The 22,557-nt window shown below is 42.6% G+C and overlaps 1 protein-coding gene and 1 non-coding gene across 2 annotated transcripts; one reads left to right on the top strand and one right to left on the bottom strand.

The window, feature by feature from the left end:
- Positions 1-4,419: 4,419 nt before the first annotated feature.
- LOC124795740 lies at positions 4,420-15,910 on the top strand. The gene is made up of 3 exons (XM_047259823.1): positions 4,420-4,655; positions 4,983-5,601; positions 15,872-15,910. Exons 1-3 carry the CDS (start codon positions 4,420-4,422, stop codon positions 15,908-15,910), a joined length of 894 nt encoding a protein of 297 aa, XP_047115779.1.
- Positions 15,911-16,506: 596 nt separating this feature from the next.
- On the bottom strand, positions 16,507-16,581 carry Trnas-cga. The gene has a single exon. It is a non-coding gene; the product is annotated as a tRNA-Ser (tRNA).
- Positions 16,582-22,557: the final 5,976 nt, after the last annotated feature.

Genomic DNA, 22,557 nt, shown 5'->3' on the forward strand with positions numbered 1-22,557 from the left:
GCTGGGGTACACTAATTCCGTCCCGGGGGGGTACGGGGTGGCCACCCCTTCATCCTAACCTTGCCAAATCCGTCCCTAACAATGCCGACCCTGCGTCAGTGCGGGACATGGCGCCAGTGAAAAAAAGAAAGAAAGACTCAATTTGATAGGTGTTGCTACGTTAAAATTAACAGGTGGAGAGCCATCGCTAAGCGTATTTCTAAAGCATCAAAGTGTCGTGATCATACGAGGTATGCAGGAAGCGGTAAGTGCTGTAGTGGACCGAGAGTAGATCTGTGGTATTGTCTTGATTAAGACAGTGGGGTAGTTGAGATGGAATTGTGTTGTTTGTGATTTCGGTCACTCAGCCATTCTAAGATCAACGAAAGTTCAATGGGAGACGCTACTTCTACTCCACCATGTTCAGGATGCAATAAATGTGGAATTCAAAGCATACAAAAGAAATTATTTGTGACTTTCTGTCCGCAGTTTCCAAACGTCTCTGTGTTATTAAAGCACAGTGACGCAATGAATGGTACACCCTCCCCCCAGTTAAGAAATATTCCAATAAAACTACAGTATTCCATGGCACATAGACTCCCTCCTCGTTTTGAAATTTAATTTCCTTCTGATGAAATACCCAACCACCCAGCGAAGCAGTGGAGTCAGATGTGTGAAACATAGCTTCCAAAGTCTGTCAGTGATATTTAAGTACAGTGATGGAGCGTGTGATTTTTCCATCCCTCATCAACATATGTTCCATTAAAACTACAGCCTTCTACACTATATACACCCCATGCTGGATTTTGAAATGTACTTCTGTATCGCTAGCATTTAGACAGGATCAAACTGAAACAGCCAATTACATAATTATAAATTAGAGTTAAAAAAACGATGTTTTTTTTGCGGAAGAAACTGTAAACGTATCTGCCTGAGTTAGGTAGTCACACATTTCCATTCTGTGAAAAAAAAACCTCGCATTTCATCCGAATCCGTAAGAGAAGCCCATTCAATAGTACAGGCTGATGGTCCATTTCAACCTCAACCAGATCTGCTTTAGATGGATTTTTTACATTCCCGCTGTATCGATACCAATTTCTCCTAGTATGCCTCCTGCTCCTGATTGTGGGAAATGATACGACGTCTCCAGAATGCATAGATTTTCTCCTGTTATAGCACTGATATATGACATGACCTTTCCGTCCAAAAGATAGTGAATACATTAAAAAACCAATCACCTTGTGGCCAATTCCAATTTCATGGCTTGTGTAATTATTTTTATTTATGATTAGTTAAGATTGGTATTTAAGACAGAATGTAGCCTAGGATTATAGTGAGAAAATCGAACAATAAAATACTTAAATGAAAGGAACTACTAATATTCGTAAAATAATATTCATCCTGTTTCAGCCTATGGGGACTCGTGTGGTCTCAAGAGTGACTACTGGAGCCAACATGACCATGTGATTTTCAGTAAAATCATCTGCTCCTTCGACCTCACACTGATTTAGCCACTCTAAATTGTTGTCGCCTGCGCACAGAAGCTCGGTACCTAGATGTGTGGCAATCTGTGAGGGTCACACTTTGAGCACTGGTGCAGCCGGTGCACTGCGGACCACACACTGGTGCTCTGCAGGTCTTGTGATGGAAGAAAAATAGATACCGCGTGTACCGCAGCATCTCTTTTATAGATCACCATGTGCACTTCGGCAGTAGAGGTCATGCTGATGAAGGCGTGCAAATGTTGAAATGGCAGGCAGTGACGAATCAAGAAGGGATCAAATAAATTCCCGTCATGCTCTCTAGGGTCCAGAACAGTCGGATGCTCGTCACCCTGAGTGATAGGCTGTGGAGGTGGCAGAAAATGGTTGTGAAGAATCGTATGATGCGCACTCCGGTGTGGGCTGCAGCATTTATTTTCGTTCGCGCTCGTTAAAAAATTTCAGAATATTGTAAAAAAGCACTCATTAAATCACTGTAAAAAAAAAGGTAACTACTGTGAAAATTCAAACAAAAAGAAAACAATACATTATTAAATGTGAACAAATTGCCACGTACCTGAAGTAAATATTGGTTCTCTCTTATGTGCTCGGCTTGCCATCCTTCAACTGGAATATCTAGGACGATGAAATGTCGTTGTCCGGGTTTATGTATTTAGCAACTACTTGCCGTCAATGTTCATTGCAGGCTATATTTCAGAAAAAGTTCCCCTACCTTTTTAAAATTACCCCTTTCCACCCTAACGTCTACTGTTCTGCCTCTGGGGTCCGGATGTATCTCGAAAGAGTCATGGGGAAGAACAACACCTGTTAGCTATCGGCTGAGTGGAGCCACGCGCCTCTCTACTTTGTTAAAAGCGCTTCTACTATGGCCATTAGCCACAATGAACACTGTTTCCAGACCATATTATTTTAATGCTCTGTGGCGAGTGCGATCATTTTGCTATATATTGGGTTCTCGTCGGGACCGATATCGCTCAAAATGATAAGGACAGGCTTAACTTCACCGTCTCCATTCTTCATAAAATTGTAAAGAGGCTCAAGGGTTAAAATAGTGTCCAAGTCTTGAGTGATTGGTTGTAGCTGACGAAGAGTGCTTGCCACTTCTGATTGCTACGTAAATTGGTCCAATGTATGAGATGGCTTCTGGCCGACCAATCCCATTGGGCTTCGCTTCTCAAAGATCATACACGCTCGGAATCAAAATGTGCTTTGAAGCAATCACAAAGTCGTTATCTGGCAGTGCTACGTTGTATCCTGCTTCTTTGCTGCTGTGAGTCCTACAGGAACACAGGCTTTACCATCCTGAGATAAAAAAGTCACAGAGTGAGGGCCAAGTAGTGAGGCTACCGTCTCCAGCGACCTTATGGAGGTCACACAAAAGTATTGATCTAGGTGTGTTTCATGATGGTCAGCTTCAGGACAGCTCAGCTTCACCGAGACAGTCGCCTCGCGCGTATCTGCTCGTGTAGACATCAGTCGAATATAAGGAACACTTCGTGAGATACTGAACCCCAGCTTATTTAGTCTGTCGCTCTGAAAGCGTAAGGAGAGTAGGAGTTGTCTCACAGCGACGCCGCTCCTCTAGCAGATGCAATAAGCATTGCTAAAGTAACTACTGCTTTCAGCACTTCAGGCTATTCTTCTAAACGTGGACGTCCACGGCCAGCATGAGGCGTCAACGACTTCGCCGCATCGGGTTTCTGAGAACAAAACTCATTTATTATTTGCCTCTTATTTTCCCTATGCTGAATAGCCTACTATCTCTGTTTTTCCTTAATCTTGAGCTTCTTTTCATAATCGTCGATTTCTCGTGTTCGGTGGCGCCAGCGACGAGTGACCCTTAGCGCCTTTCCTTCAGATCCGACTCCACACGCAGTTTGGCAGTCTTTTCCGGAGTGGGACGCACAGCAGATGTTGTGGAGTTCGACGTGACTTCATCCTCAACGTCGCTGATCACAAGAGACTGAGTTTTCCGTTTCGGAGTACCTGGGAAGCGAAAAATATATTGATTTAAACGGGAAAAGAAGGAAGAAAACGTCGCGCATACGAAGGAAGGCGAATTACTAACCCACCGGTTGAGGGTCGTCGTCAAGATCTTGATCCCTTGGCTGCTGGTCAGTAGTCCCAACCTGATCCACGGAGTCCGCGTTTTGAACATTCTGGGCGCTCGTCCCAGCCCGACTACGCATTCCACCCTTTGAACACACTTGGCGCTCGTTCCCGCCTGAGCCAAAGCATCCTTGGAGGTCGTGGTGTTTCCCTGGAATTAAAACATCGTGATGAAGACGTGAAACTGCCAAATCAAGAAGATAGTTTTTGTTTTAGTAATTTTGTGTGAGACGAATATAGCGTTAACCCTAGGATGCATTTACAGGGCCTCCGAGGCCCTTGTATGTCTTCATTTTTAAAAAATTCTGTAATTTTTTGTTTGATTTCAAAATACTTTCCAGTACTCTTTCACTAACACTGTGACATTCCTCCTATCGAGTCTGAACGAGATACCTTTTTAAGTTTTTTGTATAATTCAATACGTTTACCCATACATCGTGAATGCATAAGCAGGGCTTCAGAAGCCCTCACACATTTATAAATGTTCTTTAGCCGATATTGTCTTCAACATTTGTTTGGGAGCAGTTTTTAATTTAACAATAACTGTAGTGGTATTTCCGGCAACAGGAGTGCCAACAGCAGCAGTAGCTGTAGTAGTAATAGTATAACTAAAAAATAATACACACTACTTTCACATATTGGCGATGTCGGTGTATTATTGATCTTTTTGCTATGAAATGTTTTATTATTGCATAGTATTGTTATCCTGTGCTGCTCTTATCAGCCTCATTGTTACTGTAGTTTGTTTGTTGCTGCAAGGCCCATATTGTTACGAGTATGACTCGTTTAGTGCTGCACAAGCTGCTGTTGGAGAGACACGCCTTTTGCTATGGCTTCGACATGCAAAGCAAGAGAGTCAGTACATGCAAATGCAGCTAATTTCGAAAGTGTTGTGGCTCAGTGGTTTGAAGAAGATGATTCTTGCGAGGAAGGAAATATTTTTGAAGATGCAAGTAGTGAAGAATCAGCCAATGAACCTGCTAATGTGAATATTGAGGCAGATGACAGTCCTTCCGATAATATTACTTCATCAGAGTCTGACAATGAAGAGCCACCACAAAAAAGGTATAGAAGACCACACATACATCAGTCGGAATGGAACGATTTGGAAATTAGTTCCTCCTGCAACTTTTCGTACGCCTGTCCATAATATCGTGAAGAAGGCACCTGGTCCAGCCCGTGGTTTGAAAACCTGTAAACTAAGGATGCCTGGGACTTTTTCATCTCCCAGGAAATACTAGAAGAAATCATCAACTGCACAAATATTGAAGGCATAAGAGTGGCTGCCTGACGTGGTAAAACGTGGAAAAACGTTTCGCTTGCTGAAGTGGCGGGTTTTCTTGGTCTTTTACTGCTTTCTGGTGTTGAGAAGAGTTGGGATGTCCCTTTTAGAGAATTATTCTTGGATGAAAAGGCAAATCCTACATATAAGGCCACCATGTCAGTAAATAGATTCCAGGACATAAGGAGAATGATTAGATTTGATGACAGGCGTACCCGTGAAGCTCGATCTGCAGATGACAAACTTGCAGCTGTTCGCTATGTATGGGAACTATTTCTTGACAAGTGTAGAAATAGAATGATTCCCAATGATTCGCTCACAGTTGACGAACAGCTAGTCCCATTCCGTGGAAGATGCAACTTCACCCAGTATATGCTCTCTAAACCAGCCATGTATGGCATAAAAATATTTTGGTTATGTGATGCTACATCTGCATATGCTTTAGACGGAATTGTTTACACGGGAAGGAAGCCCCATGAACCTATTCAGAAAAATCTTGGATTGAATGTGGTGAAAGATCTTGCTAAAAGCATTGAAAGATCATCAAAAAATATTACTGTTGACAACATCTTTACTAGAGTGCAGCTGGCAGAAGAGATGCTTCAGAAGCAAATTACAGTGGCGGGAACAATCAAACAAAATAAACCAGAAATTCCTAATGACATGAAACCATCTGCCTCAAGAGCAATTCATTCCTCTTTGTTTGCATTTAGAGGTGACATTATAATGGTGAGTTATGTTCCCAAACAGAAAAAGTCTGTAGTTCTCATTAGCACAACGCATCACGACAGAAACATTGATGAAACTCATGCAAAAAAGAAACCAGATATAATAAAGTTCTATAATTCTACGAAGGGTGGAGTAGATCAAATGGACCAGAAAATTCGTTATTACACTTGCGAGAGGCAAACAAGATGATGGCCACTTGCATTATGGATGAATATGATGGACGTCGCAGCAATGAACAGTGAAATTTTGTTTTCCGCCCAACATCTGACTTACCAGAGTGGAAGAAGTGATACAATGCATTTGTTCCTAAGAGATTTAGCAGAGGAAATGGTAAGACCTGTAATGGAACTTTGTATTCAGATCGCTAATCTTCCAAAGGAAATCGTTGATGCCATGCAAAAATGTGGTGTTCAAAAAGATGTCATATTGCCGAACCAACTACCTTTTCAGGAAAAAGAAGAAGATGCAATTATTGTCCATATAATAAACACAAGAAAAGTGCTATGACATGCGTTAAGTGTAAAACCAACATTTGTAAGGATCATAGTGGCATTCTTTGTGCTTCTTGTCTGTCACATGTTAAAAACAAAGGAAAATGCAAATTTATGTGAACAATGCATAATAACTTTTTGTCAAAATATTGCCTATATACATAATATTGTGAATGATGAGTATGTTTTAATTGAAGAAATTGGTTGTAATAAATGTTATAAAATGTAAACTGCAACTTATAAGTGAATTAATAAAATTATTTGTATATGTTGTGGGCAAATGGATGAAACTAATAAAAATTCACTCTTACAGTTTTTTTAAAAAATTAATAAAATGTTAATGAGGCCCCCCAGATCCTGTTACTGTATCTTAGGAATCTTTCAATATGACAATAAATTTGACAGAAATAAATTTAACTCCAAAGAATGATTACATCAAAAGAGGAAAATTTTGTGTATGAGAAATCGGTTGGAAACCTTCCTCATGTCAGCACGTTGTAGGTGTCGCCACCGGCGCCAACCTTGCGTGAATGCTCTGAAAAGCTAATCATTTGCATATCACAGCATCTTCTTCCTGTCGGTTAAATTTCGCGTCTGTAGCACGTCATCTTCGTGGTGTAGCAGTTTTAATGGCCAGTAATGTAATATCATGATAACTAATTCTGAACGAGTGACAGCTTTGACTGGGCAGTCGAGTAGCGAAATATTTACGCGCGCAAACTCATCGCTGCCACCCGGCGGCTCGTCGAGTCGCGTCTTTGGCTGGCTGGTGGCGGCTGAACAGTCGAGGGGCTACTGTACTACTTTGCAACGTTCGCATAACCGCGATAAATATTATTGCGTAGGATTTAGCTATATTTTGGTGGAGAAACATGTTTTATTTAATTAATCCAGTTTTTTCGCAATTTTACACTGTTTCTTGTGGAAAAATAATTATGTGATATTTGTCGAGACTCCCCTATCCCTCATACGAGACTGGATGAGATACGGCTCGATCCTCTCCCTCCCCCCCCCCCCCTCCAAGCGCCTCAAGCAATGGACACCCCCTACATGCTGAGCAAGTTGCAGCAATCATGCAAAACATCAAAGCATGGGAGAACGACGAGGCACCCAAGTCTGCAGGCGAGATATAATGACATCATGGAAGTCAAGAGATACCGTCATACTACTGAAAAAGCTGAGTTTCGTAAGAAACGCTAGGTACAACACAACAATATGTATTCAGGTGTCGAGGCAGCAGAAAAGTGCCTCTGAAAGGTGAAGATGAGAAAGTCTGAAGTCAATAGGAGAGTTGACAGCGATGGAAAACCAGGACACATGATGTCATAGCCATCCCCTAAGCCACAGAACGCATTGGTAGTGCCATCATAAATATCCCACCCTTCATAACAAATGTCTGTTTGCTAAGTTTTGATTGCCGACTGCCCAGTGCATAGTCTCAGCCCTCGTGTCAGTTGCAGCTATCCAGTGAGAGGGTTCGGATGGAGGTTAACCCTCAGCACACTTAGCTGCCTACGACTGTCTATGGAATACGAGTTCGGCTGGAAGGGCAATACAGCTGCCAGCTGCACTGCCGACATCTGAGGCAACACTGATGGGCAAGGAGGCTGCCATCACTCTGCAGGCCTGCTGAAGGGTTGACCTGTGTGAACTGGATGCTGCCTATCACCTGCCCCTGAAAGGGGATGCACTGCTGCTACTCATTCCATTCCTGTGTCAGACACTGAAGCTGCTGGCTCTTGTCTCTGGGGCCGTGAGCTGACCCCATGTGTGCCAGAAAGTACTTCAGGTGGACCTGGGGCAGACTCCTGAGAGTAAATCTTCAGCATCAATGACAGTACTTTGAAGATCGATGTGGAGACAGGAGGCCACCGTATTGTGCAGATCAATGGCCCCACCTCATGACATAACAGCTGCCACCCAACGCTTTGGTGCACCAGCGATACTACATTACTGGCCATTAAAATTGCTATACCACGAAGATGAAGTGCTACAGACGCGAAATTTAACCGACAGGAAGAAGATGCTGTGATATGCAAATGATTAGCTTTTCAGAGCATTCACACAAGGTTGGCACCGGTGGCGACACCTACAACGTGCTGACACGAGGAAGGTATCCAACCGATTTCTCATACACAAACAGCAGTTGACCGGGGTTGCCTGGTGAAACGTTGTTGTGATGCGTAGTGTAAGGAGGAGAAATGCGTACCATCACGTTTCCGACTTTGATAAAGATCGGATTGTAGCCTATCGCGATTGCGGTTTATCGTATCGCGTCATTGCTGCTGCGTTGGTCAAGATCCAATGACTGTTAGCAGAATATGGAATCGGAACGCCATGCTGGATCCCAACGGTTCGTATCACTAGCAGTCGAGATGACACGCATCTTATCCGCATGGCTGTAACGGATCGTGCAGCCACGTCTCGATCCCTGAGTCAACAGATGAGGACGTTTGCAAGAAAACAACCATCTGCACGAACAGTTCGACGACGTTTGCAGCAGCATGGACTATGAGCTCGGAGACCATGGCTGCCGTTACCCTTGACGCTGCATCACAGACAGGAGCGCCTGCGATTGTGTACTCAACGACGAACCTAGGTGCACGAATGGCAAAACGTCATCTTTCGGATGAGTCCAGATTCTGTTTACATGATGGTCGCATCCGTGTTTGGCGACATCGCGGTGAACGCACATTGGAAGTGTGTATTCATCATCGCCATACTGGCTTATCACCCGCCGTGATGGTATGGGGTGCCATTGTTGTTTACACGTCTCGGTCACCTCTTCTTCGCATTGACGGCATTTTAAACAGTGGACGTTACATTTCAGTTGTGTTACACCCTTGGCTCTACCCTTCATTCGATCCCAACAAAACCCTACATTTCAGCAGGATAATGCACGACTGCATGTTGCAGGTCCTGTACGGACCTTTCTGAATACAGAATATATTCGACTGCTGCCATGGCCAGCACATTCTCCAGATCTCTCACCAACTGAAAACATCTGGTCAATGGTGACCGAGCAACTGGCTCGTCACAATACGCCAGTCACTACACTTGATGAACTGTGGTATCGTGTTGAAGCTGCATGGGCAGCTGTACCTGTACACGCCATCCAAGCTCTGTTTGACTCAATGCCCAGGCGTATCAAGGCCGTTATTACAGCCAGAGGTGGTTGTTTTGGGTACTGATTTCTCAGGATCTATGCACCCAAACTGCGTGAAAATGTAATCACATGTCAGTTCTAGTATAATATATTTGTCCAATGAATACCCGTTTATCATCTGCATTTCTTCTTGGTGTAGCAATTTTAATGGCCAGCAGAGTACAAGTCAGGCGTATGCTAGCTTTCCATTGCTGAAGTGCCGTTCTGCTATCCCATATTTGGTGTGGCACTTGGAAAGACAGTCCTATATTACTGCCTAATAAATGTATTATTGTCAATGATGTTTTCCTGTCGCCCTCGAAATAACTAGGTCCTCACCACCACGTTCCACCTGGCTCTCTCCTGACGGTTAGAAGTCTGGAGCCAGACACCTATAACCCACCAGACACTGCTCTGGCGACAGCAAGATTGGTCGTAGCTCCCCATGTAGCTCTTGGTGGATGGCTTCCTGCAAATTCGTTAACTCCATTCGTGCATCCCAGTTACTATCCGCTAGTGACTACAATAACCCCATCATCATCAGTCTTGCATCTAGTGCTTGCACCTGTGTTTGTGCTGTTTCCAAAACATGATGCAGATTACTAGCTGAGCCCCTGGCATAATCTATGACTTCCTTTTCAGCTATCGAAATAAGCAAGTGTTGTTTAACACACTGCTCTCCAGGTTCACAATCTGTGTGAAATGCCACTCTGTTGTTACTTATTTTCCTCCTCTAACCCCCATTTGGTTTCTACTGTTCTGTTCAATTGGCTGACGTTGCTTGCACCTGCTGTCCCAAGTATGGTTTTCAGTATTCTATCCCAAATGTCTATCCACCTCCTCTTCACTCTTCTAGATTCTTGTGGCACCACTCTAATCATCTCCTGCATCTGCTGCTTTAGTCGTGCATATGTTCCAAGCAATTTCCTGCGCTTCTTTGTGACCTCTCTCAGCCTCCAGCTACTAATTTCTAACTGTTCTGTCCCTGAAAACCCCTCCTCCATTCTCATAATTTCGTTCTGCAACTCCCACACATGGAGCACTGAATCTAAAGACCGCCTGCGACTGGAAAAAACCACGTCTGGTTGCCTGGAAAACAAAAACCCCTCCATCCATGTGATGATCTTGCAGCGCCCTCACTTGGCCCCCAGCAAAGAGGTATAGCACTGCTCTAAACTAGGTTTCTTCTTTTTGAGCAACCTGAGGACAGGTATCAATATCACATCCCCTCCCCTCCCTTCAGAAGTCCGCTTACTCCAAACAGCATGTCTTAACTCATTGAAGATAAAACCTACCCTAAAACAAATATATAACTTTATCCAAAACCACATGAATTTCGTACATACAGAAAAGAAAAATATTCCAAAATCCCTTAATTACAGGTATAACACACATCAATTACTTCATTAACCTCAGTGCATACTGAGGTATCTGAAACTCTTTCTCTTGTTGCTCATCCTTCCACTTCCTCTTCTTTGTCTCTTTTCTCACTTTCACTAATACCTCTTGTGAAACTGCCTCTGGTGCACCTTCAAATAGTTGTAGATGCCCAACATGCATAATCGTTGTCCTTGTTTGTAGCTGCAGCTTCACATCTATTGGAGATGCACTTTCGATTACTTGGCACAGCTCCTGGTACCATGTTACAAACTTCTTCGTCTTTCCTTAAGGATTATATTAGCCAGACAAAATCACCCACTGGCCTACTGAGATAATGTTCCCACTAGTTTCACTGCTTCCTCTTGCTTCCCCAGCACCTTAGTATTTGCTCACTAAACCTTTCTCCACACTTCCCTAACCGTCCTGTCCAGGCTGTCACTCCTTCCTAACCCCTTTCTCGCTAATCATGCATTTTTTCCGTGCACCATCTCAAATGACGACAACTCTGTGCTAGTGTTTACTTTGGGGTTGTTTGCAGTCATTGTGAAGAATGGATGTGTGTCCTAGTCTGAATTGTGTGCATTCCCATAATAACTAAGCATCTTTCCAATTGTATGTGAACATGCTCTGTCCTTCCATTAGATTTTGGATGAAGTGGACCATAGCTGGAGTCACGAACGATGACGGTTGAGTTTAGGCCTGTTCTGCGCACCTAAATCACGTACGCTCCGACAGCTAATGAGCGTTCAGTGTGTTCTGAGCGCTCTGTTGTGAATGCCATAGCTAATGCGAGCATTAAACGCGATCGTAGCGAGTTGTTTAGTGAATTTCGATTCCATTTGTTGCAAGTTGTCATCACTGACTGTTGTGGTAAGTGATAAATTCTGCATAAGTAAGCGAGAGACATAAATTGCTGGATATACGCGTCCTTCAAGAGGAAAGCACATGCTTGCGTCTACCGCAACTGTCGCTTGGAATCGTCATCAACGCGATCCCCGTCCGTGCTTTGACATGCGCGAACTGCCATCGTTCGCGTATCGGACTATAGTTCACATTTTTTTTTCTTTTGGCAACTGACACAACTTATTGTGTCTGGCACATAAAACTTCAATATCCGTCTATTAACCAACACCTGCAGGACTGTGATTGCATGCTGGTGTGGCATTGGCATTATCTCTAGGTAATGAGAAAAATGGTCTGTTATGATCAGCACAAAACGATTGCCTGCTGGTGTTCGTTTGAATGGACCCAACACATCCACCCCATTGAAACTGAGCGGTTCTGTTGCTTCTGGCAATTTCTGTACTAGTACCTGCTTCCAATTTAAATCTGCCTGCTGTGCACAATGCACACAATTTCTGACTTACTGATGAACATCATTCTTCCTTCCATTCCACCAGTACTTTTCTGTCACTCTCTAATTCGTTGTTCTGCATCGCTCATGACTCGATAAGTTGTGTTCATGCATTTCACGTAATACTTCTAACTTCAACTTGGCTGGCACCACCACACATGGTCCTAATTTCTTTTCTCTACATAATAATCTGTCATGCTAAACTGTTGTTGCTTGCCATACAATCTATACTCTTTCTCAGTGCTCTGTGCTGCTTATCATTCGCCAAGGGGCTGACTTATTGTTTACACTACCACTATCTTTCTGCTCAACCCATTTGCATTTCCATGTTTCTTCCCAGCTTTGTGGATTACTTTTGGCTCAAATCCACTGAGTTTCAAAGTCCATCTAGTTAATCTACTGGATAGGTCCTTCAAACTTAGTATCCACTTCAAAGCAACATTACCCATCACTACCTTGAATTTACTAGCATAAAAACAACACTATAAGTATGTTACTCCATACACCAAGCCAAGCATCTCTCTCTTAATTGTAGAGTTATTTCTTTCCGCTGCATTCAACTTTCTTGCTACAAAGGCAGTAGGATGTTCCTGACCACCGATTTCCTGACTTAAAACACACGTAAGAGTGTGATTCGGTGGATAACATGATAATATGAACGCGTTTTGATAATCTGGAAACACCGACACCAGACACGATGTTTACGTATTTTTTATTTAAAAAATGCTACCTGGCATTCCTCTGACCATACAAACTGGTTTTGCAATATCTGCATATCCGTTTATGAACTTCCTATAATAATTCATGAGGGCCAGAAATGATTGCAACTCCTTGATTTTTGCCGGTGCCGAAAGTCTTGCACTGCCTTCTCTAACCTAATATCAATTCTTACACCATCCTTACTAATGATATGACCCAAATAGTTAACTTCTTCCTCTGCAGAGTGACATTATTCCATGCTGAGTATCAAATGAGCTGCTCGTAATCTCTGGGTTAGACGTTGTCTATGCTCTAGCAAACACATGGAAAAGACCATTATGTCATCAAGATACTCTAGACACAGGCACAGTTTCAATCCTTTTGCACTCCATCCACAGGCTGTTAGAAAATTGCCAGTGCAACTTCAAAGGTATCCTTCTATATTTGTAGTGTCCTCAGAATGTAGAAAACGTCGTTTTCGATCTATCCTCGAACGCCACTTCTAACTGATGGTACCCACTCTTTATGTCCTCTGTCGAGAAGTACTGGCTTTGCCCTAGGTTCTCTATTGCCTCTGTAATGTTCAAGACCGGGTGATCATCTAGTGTAGTCTTACTATTCAAGTAGCGGTAATAACAACAAAAGCGACACTTCTTTCAGCCATCCATAGACTTCCTGGACACAGTCATGATTCCCATCGCCCGGTGGTTACTGCTCTCTTCTTTTATCTCATCAGGCAATTATTGATTTATAAAGTCCTGAAAAACTGCTCGAAGCAATTATGTTATTCTGTATGGCCTTCAGTACACAAGTGCTTCATTCTCTGTCTGAATCCTGTGCCGCATTACTGGTGTAGTAGGCAATGACCCTTGTGGGAAAAAAAGATCCTGAAATTCTTGCAACAGATCCTCCATCTGTGTCCTGTCTGTCCCCTTTAAATGTTTCAATGTCTCACAAACTGAAGTCCTAGCAGCATCTTGTGCCCCCTTATAACCTACAGCGCCTGTGCAGCAATCTTCCTCATCCGGAATCTCCAGTATAGCTAATGACGTTCTCTTCTACTTCTTGGCGCCAAAATTATCCACACCAATGGATACTACCTCGCCTCCATCCCTCTATTGTACATGTACAATACTATGTTTCACCAAACAACACACTGCATGTATATTCAACACTTCATTACCCTCCAGTGGTTCTGCTATACATGGCATATCAACTGGTAAGTCAGGCTCCACATCCACCCACAGCAATTTTCCGATACCTCCTGACATACAATCATCTGAACCAAGCCTTAATCTTATTGTTCATAGTTTTACTGGATTGTGCCATACACTAAACATTCCTCATGGCACACCAATGTTGACAACAGTTTCCCCTACTAGTATGTCTTTGCACTAAGTTTCACCATACATCATTGAAGGTCAGTTGTGGCATGATGTTGATGCAGAAATTCTAAGCCTAGGATCATGCTCTAATCCTCGCTGACATAAGACATCACCTCCACACATTGATAAAATTAGTTGCCTTCAATGTAAAGTTCATCACTACTGACCCTAATGGCTGTACATGTCTAATAGCCCCCTTGAGGCCACTGACACAAGTGCCCCTGTGGCCAACAACTCTTCATATTCCCTGCCATTATCTATCACACACAATGACACATCCTGCATCTGCATTCGTTTTTACTGCGTTCACCTTGAAAGATGCCGAGCTCTCGTGGCTTGTCCCTTCCCCCTCCCCCCCTTTTTTTGCCTTGATTCGACTTTTTCTTGTTAAGTTCCCGAGTGGTGATGGCCAAATGGCCAATCAAGGCCTTTGGGATCATGAAGTCTGGAATGAGAGCTTTGATTTTCTTTAGATAGTAACTGGGTGACGGGACTGGTGCCATTTATCAGGCGTGGGATGATGTGTGGTGGCATGGCTACCTGAGTGACAAGAGAACAATACGGCCCACTCATCGCATCACAGGGGGTGCCCAGCGTTTTCGCCTTTTGTACTGATGTGAGCAGGATGTCTGAGACATTGGCAGTGTCGCGGCTGGCTCCTTGCAGATTCTTTTAGTGCACTGAGGCCCATCATTCAACTACCAGATGACACTGGATGGCTGCATTGTCTGCATCGGTTTGGAGAATTTTAATGTTTGTGTCCCTGGAGGGGGGAGGGGGGGTCGACAGGTCGACAGTACGTTGCCCACATAGACTAATATAAACCACTGTCAACCAACGGCCAAGGCAATTTCAGGCCTGTGCTTTCCCGCGCATAGACGTTTTTCGTCTATGCGTCTGCATAGACGAAAAACGCCATCTGATTGGTGGACCTCTATGACGTATACTGACGCAAAAGAGCACACTCCGATTTGGCAGAAGGACCCGCGATAGGAGGAAAATTTGTTATAATGGTTTGGAGGGGAAAGGAGCAGCAGAATCTAAGAGTAAGACTGGCAGCTGTTTCTGTGTCCTCCCACAATTAGGGATTTTCCTGCCTGGTGGGCTTAATCTTTCAGTGTGAAAGAAGTGAGGAACTGAAAGGGGATTTGCTTCTCAATGGATGGAGAGATCGGTTGTGTTTCACTTCTGGACAGCCAAAGCAAACGTCAGAGCTCTTTACGTCTAGTCAGCCAGAGCAAAGGTGATCGCAAGAGTCAGAATTATTACTGTCATCATACTCCGGGCAGAACCTGTTTCTTACCATTTGGCGACAACAGTCGATACTGTTTGTGGTTTCGCGCTTGCACAATTTCAGTCGGGTCTTTATCCACTGGTGCGTTCCATCACTAAGAGCAGCTGTAGCGTCATCCCCGTACTCTGAGCCGTTGGCTCGTGGCCGGTCTTGCAGGTAGTAATGTATTCACACCAGCGGCGCAGTAGTCTAATTAATGAGATCCCTCTTACCTTATGCTGTCACCAAGACGCCATAAACAGTGCACATGTGATCTATATCAAGGGTTCTCATTTCTGATCTATATTGTTCATAATAGTCAGGGGTAACATGTTAAGGCATACTCTCACTCACAAAGTTTGTAGGCCTCTATAACGTGATAGTTTATCTCACTCCCGTATGCGAATTCAGCTAACATCTCATTATCCAAGTTACATTGTTCTTATTTATATTCAATTCAATATTTGTGTCTTACAATACTTTAGGAATTCTCGCAATAAATCTTTGTATTATTTACTAGCTGAGTTTCACCTTTATTAACAGGGCTCTTTGCCAGATATGAGGGAACACCTGTTATCATAAACAGAATTATGTTGAAGGTGCAACTCTTAAACTGATCACAAACAGGGCCATATCATAATTTCCTCCACAAATTGTCTTTTCTGAGGTAGGAACTATGTGGTAGTTAAAGAGGGATGAGTGTATTAGCGTCACTAATATGGATGTCTTTAATGAAATTCTTCCAATCCATCTGTGGCATGAATCAGCAAACCAGTGTTAAAAACCCTCCGTCGGGCGCAATCGGCCTGACAGGCACAGCTGACTTGTTTCTCTCCCTCTCTCGCCAAGTAGGCGGCGTGGGATCTCCCCGCCACTAGTAGCTTTCTATCTTCATGTGCTGTTTACAACTCACTCCATTAGTGTTCGCGTGACCCTCGTGGAGAGGAAGTGTGACGTTCGTGGCCACTCAAGCTCATTGCGCCTGATCACGTCTCACTTACAAAGGTGCGTATTTTTTGTTCTTTTTCATCAGAGTGCTTATTTTGTTCATTTGATGAATGAGTAACGTGAATTTTGTGAATTATTTACGCAAATATATACTATTTTGAGCTCGGCCTTTCAGGTACATTGCGCCTGAACACGTAATTATCCTGAAACTTCCTGGCAGATTAAAACTGTGCGCCGGACCGAGGCTCGAACTCGGGACCTTTGCCTTTCGCGGGCAAGCGCTCTACCGACTGAGCTACCCAAGCACGACTCACGCCCCGTCCTCACAGCTTTACTTCTGCCAGTACCTCGTCTCCTACCTTCCAATCTTTACAGAAGCTCTCCTGCGAACCTTGCAGAACTAGCACTGCTGAAAGAAAGGATATTGCGGAGACATGGCTTAGCCACAGCCTGGGGGATGTTTCTAGAATGAAATTTTCACTCTACAGAGGAGTGTGCGCTGATATGAAACTTCCTGGCAGATTAAAACTGTGTGCCGGACCGAGACTCGAACTCGGGACCTTTGCCTTTCGCGGGTCGATAGAGCGCTTGCCCGCGAAAGGCAAAGGTCCCGAGTTCGAGTCTCGGTCCGGCACACAGTTTTAATCTGCCAGGAAGTTTCATATCAGCGCACACTCCTCTGTAGAGTGAAAATTTCATTCTACGTAATTATCCTGGTGTTTTCTCTTTTACGCCCCAGATTTTCCACAAATATGGCTCGGAATTACTATGATCTGTGTAACCCACGTCATCTTGAGGAAATACAGGATTTGCTTATGTGCGCTGAAGAGGAAGACCCCATGCTAATTGAGGATCTTGGGAATGAGAGTGACATTGATTCTGAAGACGAGGTGGAAGAACGTGAAGGCGATTCTGTAACAGAGCAAGATGGTAAGGAGACTGATGAAGATGAAGAAAGAAGGGACAACAAAACACATAGTTTTATTTAGGAAGAGATAATAAGACAATGTGGGCCAAAAAGCCACCTGGGAAAAGAACGCGCAAGGAGTCTCACAACGTCATCACTCACCTTCTTTGAGTCATAGGAAATGCTAAGAATGCTAAAACTGCAGTTGAATGTTGGAATAATATATTCACTGATGACATCCTTGATATGATCGTTAGATACACAAACCAATACATGGACACTATCAAGGATCGTTTCTCCAGAGAGAGAGAGACATCAGTTCCATGGAGGTAATCGAACTTAGGGCCTTTATTGGCTTGCTGTACCTAGCAGGAGCATACAGAGGGAACCGTCAAAGTCTGGAGGAACTTTGGGGGACTGAAGGTGACGGCGTTGAAAAATTCAGCCTTGTGATGAATCTCAAACGATTTAAGAGTCTGATACGTTGCCTTCGTTTTGATGACCGAATGACCAGAATCCAACGGAAAGAATTTGACCGGTTAGCACCGATTCGTGAAGTTTTCGAAAAGTTTGTGGAAAATTGTCAAAAGAGCTATTCCCCTGGTGAAAACCTCATATTAGACGAAATGCTTCCAGGTTTTCGTGGAAGATGTGTTTTTCAGCAGTACGTACCATCAAAACCAAACAAATATGGAATAAAACATTTTGCTCTTGTTGATGCTAAAATGATGTATACAGTCAACATGGAGATCTACGTTGGATAACAGCCATTGGGTCCCTTCTGTGTCAGCAACAAGCCAAGTGAAGTTGTCAAGAGAATGGCTAAGCCTTTATTTGGATCTTGTCGCAATATTATGGCAGATAACTGGTTTTCTGATTTTGAACTCATCGACTATTTGAAAACAAAAAAGTTGTCATTTGTTGGAACTGTCAGAAAAAATAAAATGCAATTGCCATCAGAATTTGTTGAAGTAAAAGGGAAGGAACGATACAGCAGCATGTTTGGCTTTAATGACGGGAAGTTTTTGGTTTCCTACATACCACACCAGAACAAAAATGTGACTCTTGTATCTTCGTTGCACAATGACGCTGCTATTGATACCGAATGTGGAGAGAAAAATAAACCACAGATTGTTACTTTCTACAACTCAACAAATGGTGGTGTTGATACTGTGGATCAGATGTGTGCTACTTACACTGTCAGCCGAAACACAAAGCTCTGGCCAATGATAATTTTTTTCACAATACTGAATGTGGGTGGTATCAACTCACAGGTAATTTATCTTGGAAATCAACTGGAGAAAATGCTTAGAAGAGTGTACCTAAAATCACTGGCACATCAACTTGTTCTTGGAGAGCTACACAGAAGAAGTATGGAAACGGTTGGAATCCCCTCCAGCCTGCAAAGTCGGCTCAAAAGATTTATCTCCACTGAAGATAGAGAGGAATCACCACGTTTCCCACGTCCAAAAAGATGTAGATGCACCACCTGCACTACAGAAACGGGTTGCAGAAGGATGTCAAATTATGAATGTAGAAACCGCCATAACGCAATCTGCCTATCCCATGCAAATATGGTCTGCCAACTTTGCTTTTCTGTGCGTCAATGTGTTCCTTCTGGTAATTCTGAGTGAGTGTGAAAGACACCAGCATCAAAAAAGTGGCTTAAAATTGGAGTTTTTCCTTAAATTTACTGTTTAATAAAATTTATGTACTAAAAACTGTAACGGTTTGGTGGTGGTTTCAAAATTTCAGTCCTTTCAATTTTGTTACTTTTGTTGTTAATAATTTTTTTATCCACTTTCGTATGTTCTGTCTCTACACATTCCCATGAAAGTAACTGATTATGTTTAGGGTACTAAAGTTGAGAATCTGATATAATAGGTGATTTCAAAATCTGTGCGTGTCAGGCTCTTTGCGCCCGAACTCAGGAGTCCCAGAATTGCGTCTGACCGAGGGTTAATATTATTAGTTGAAAACAGTATGGGTTGCAATTTTAATTTTTTTGTTTATCAACTACGCGTTTCACCTTACTTAGGCAATTTCAGGCTGATCTTAGTTTGGTTCTTAGGACGATCCTTTTAGACAAAGTAGCTAAAGGACATCGTCTTTTCTCCACTGAATGTTCCTCCGCAATCGAGGTTAGTTATCTAAAAGCGAAATATTATTTTGTTCTTTCGGTAACAGAATCGAGCAGATGCCCACACTGTATAGAGATAAGAATATAAGTTGATGAACTAATTTTCATTAATAGCTGATGAGTTCTACTCGGGTTATTAGCCGAGTGGTGGCGTCGTCTTGATCGGCTGAAAACCCAACAAGAATTCATCAGTGGAACACGCCGAGAAAGACTGCAATCACAAACATGTTAGCTGAAAAATTCAGCTCTAATAAGGGAAAAATTTACAGTTGCTTACAATACTATTAGTTCCACAAGAACAAAAATGGATAGGTAAAACGTTGTTTTATGTGTTTGTGTTTATATGTATCTGTTAGCAAATAAATGTTAATGTTTAGAAATATTATTTCACTTCTCAGTACTTTACCACACAAAACTGATGAAGAACATAAGTTATTTAGTTTCATATGGCCATTAATAAACTTTGTCATTATTAGTTCCTCAATCTCGATGTTATACTCTCTCGTTTGGTGTCATGGATGGTAACTCATAATCTCACTGTCACTGTTCGGTACTGAGTTAAGCAAATTAATGTGATATGATGTGACAGAGAGTGTGGAAACGCCCTCAGCGTGATGGTGTTATGACTTGATGTGATGTGAAGCCCATTGTGAATTGGCCTTTAAGTTTAATTTTAGTAGTATCTATAAAGCTGCAATAGCACTGAGTTAAGAATATCAATATTTACACTTAGGTTTGTAGATAATCTGTTGCAGGACTTATGCATAATGGAGCACCAACTGATATAAAATGTGAATAATGTTTTCATTGTTCTTAAATCAAACCAACATACACATTAGCCTCTGCACACAAAGGCATACAAAATGAGACTGACTAAACACTAAAGATTCTATGCAATCACTATTCTTTATTCTCTTATCCTCATTCATCTACATTAATACTATTTCATTGTTCCACTGCATCATACTAGGAAGTACCCAAAGAGCCCCTCTCTCTCTCTCCTGTAATGCACAGTTATGACTGAGGATTCAGTTGGGTTGAATACAAGTCATTACATTCGGAAATGAGCCATCCTTTAAGATACACTGAACTATAAAACTCTGATCCCTGTATGGGTCGAAATAAAGAGCAGAAACTAGATATTTGCAATTTGTATGGAACATTTGGTATGTTTATCTTTTGTGGAAGGATGAGAACGATGGTAACTTTTATTCTGTGCACTATTATTACTGAAAAGGTGAAATTTGCAGCAACAAATATAAGTAATAAAATTTCAGTTTTTTGGAAAATACTGTTGTAGTATACATATTTTACAGTTTCAAGTACTAAACCAATATTTGGCAGTAAACATGAAAATCAGCTGAGTTTGTTATGCATTGAAATTCTGAGCTGTAGCACTTGTAATTAAGTTCTGTTTAAAACTTACCACAAATTGCAGATCAAAATACATCACATCTGGGAGTAAAAAGCAGTAATCTTTTTAGATTGATCACAGGTTCTAAATTTTTTTCTGCATAAAATTAATGCTATATGATGATTAACAAAATTTTAAACCTTATAACTGGTATTCAAAATGTAATTACTCTGTACCAAATATATTGCAGTTAATAGTGCTATTTTAAAATTATTGTTTATACTATTATAGATGCTTCAATTTTTTGTAATAAAGGCTTCCTAGTCTGATGAAATGCTCGAGCTTTAGAGATGGGCAGAGTGAGCGATAAATACTTGACAGCAGGGGGTGCAGGCAGAGAGTCTGGAGGGGATGTAGTGGAAGGCACTGCCTCAGACATCAATGAATGTCCTGTCAGAGCAGAATGCAGGTTTTGCAATTGATCGGCAATGCTTCAAACTGGATAATAGTCCTGTTGGTCGGACTCCAAGCTCAATATCCAAGTGGTTTTGGTTCTATGTATTGAAACTGTAGTGTACTTGTCATGAAGAAAGATATCAAAAGTGGATGGCAGATTGCTAAGTGAAGGGGCCTGGGTGCAATCCCTGGCTGGGTTAGAGATCTCCTCCTATCAGAGACTGGGGGTCATGTTGTCCTTATGGTCATACTGTCATGACTGACATTACACTAGTGAGATGGCTGAATGGGCATGGCCCAAACAGCAAATAAAATGAAAAAAAACATTGAAACTGTATTCACCCTTCCATAGTACCATGTAACAACAAGAGTAATGTAACTGAAGTGACACCCTTATAGGGGTGTCACATAACATCACATGCTTGGATGTCACCAAGTCTTTGTGTGCAAAAACATTGGGAATCCCATGCCACCTTGGAGGATGCATCCTGAATTTAGAGATATGCTGTCTTCTACCTCGTTGGATCACTGCCGGTAGTTCAGTTGTATCAGGTAATGGCATAGGACCGATGAACTCTGCTGGGAGATATTGTTTTCCACTATAACAGATCTCCAACAGCAAAGCCTGCACCCTGAAGGCATTCCAAATAGAAAGAAACATCCATGGAGTGTCCTCTGCAGCACATCAGGAACACTTTGAGTGTATGGTGTCACCACTCAAGCAACCATTGCTGGGCAGGTGGTAAGCGGCTGCACAGTCCTTTGGTCGGTGCTACCTCAAATTGCCTGCCCTGGTCAACCATTATTGCAGCAGAACAATCAACTTGTGAGATCCATACATGCACGAATGCCTCAGCTGTCATCTTAGCTGTGATGCCCAGTGGTGGGGTTGCCTCATCTCACTGCGAGACTCAACGAACAGCTGACAAAATATACTTGTACCCACAAGACACAGGCAGTGGGCTGACCAAAGCCAAGTGTACTGCGCTAGCATGTCTGCCTGTTTTGCAGAGCTGGCATGCAGTCTAACTTTCCCTCTTGGTACATCACTCCAGACTTGTCTGCCTGATCTGGGGAGGTGGTTGTGCTCAAACAAAAGGCTGGTCAAGGTGTTCTGCAAAAGTTCTTTGATTTATATATCCATCTCCTGCCCTGAAGCAACTTCATCGTCATTAATACACACTGAAAGAGCATTGATTCTTGAGAGGAAGTCTGCCTCTATGTCCTTGAATATGCTATACATTGGTTGTAAACTGACTTACGTCATCCACACTGCTAAAACGTCATGGTGAGTAGTCCTTCTCAGGATTTTGTACAGCCTCTGCTAGTAGTCTGTGATATGTGAAGGTAGTGAACGGCATACCCTCCACTTCAGTACTGAAACGATGGGGTACTGCTTCATACACTGTTAATAGATGTCTGTC

The sequence above is a fragment of the Schistocerca piceifrons genome, chromosome 4 (genome assembly GCF_021461385.2).
Source record: "Schistocerca piceifrons isolate TAMUIC-IGC-003096 chromosome 4, iqSchPice1.1, whole genome shotgun sequence".
In the NCBI taxonomy this organism is placed as follows: domain Eukaryota; kingdom Metazoa; phylum Arthropoda; class Insecta; order Orthoptera; family Acrididae; genus Schistocerca; species Schistocerca piceifrons.

Bases quoted from the DNA above. Each gene is read 5' to 3' on its own strand.
- LOC124795740 (XM_047259823.1), top strand. From the start codon at position 4,420: ATGGCTTCGACATGCAAAGCAAGAGAGTCAGTACATGCAAATGCAGCT. The intron at 4,656-4,982 runs GTATAGAAGACC...TGTCCCTTTTAG, and splicing joins GAAGAGCCACCACAAAAAAG to AGAATTATTCTTGGATGAAA. The intron at 5,602-15,871 runs GTGAGTTATGTT...CTTTATTAACAG, and splicing joins TTAGAGGTGACATTATAATG to GGCTCTTTGCCAGATATGAG.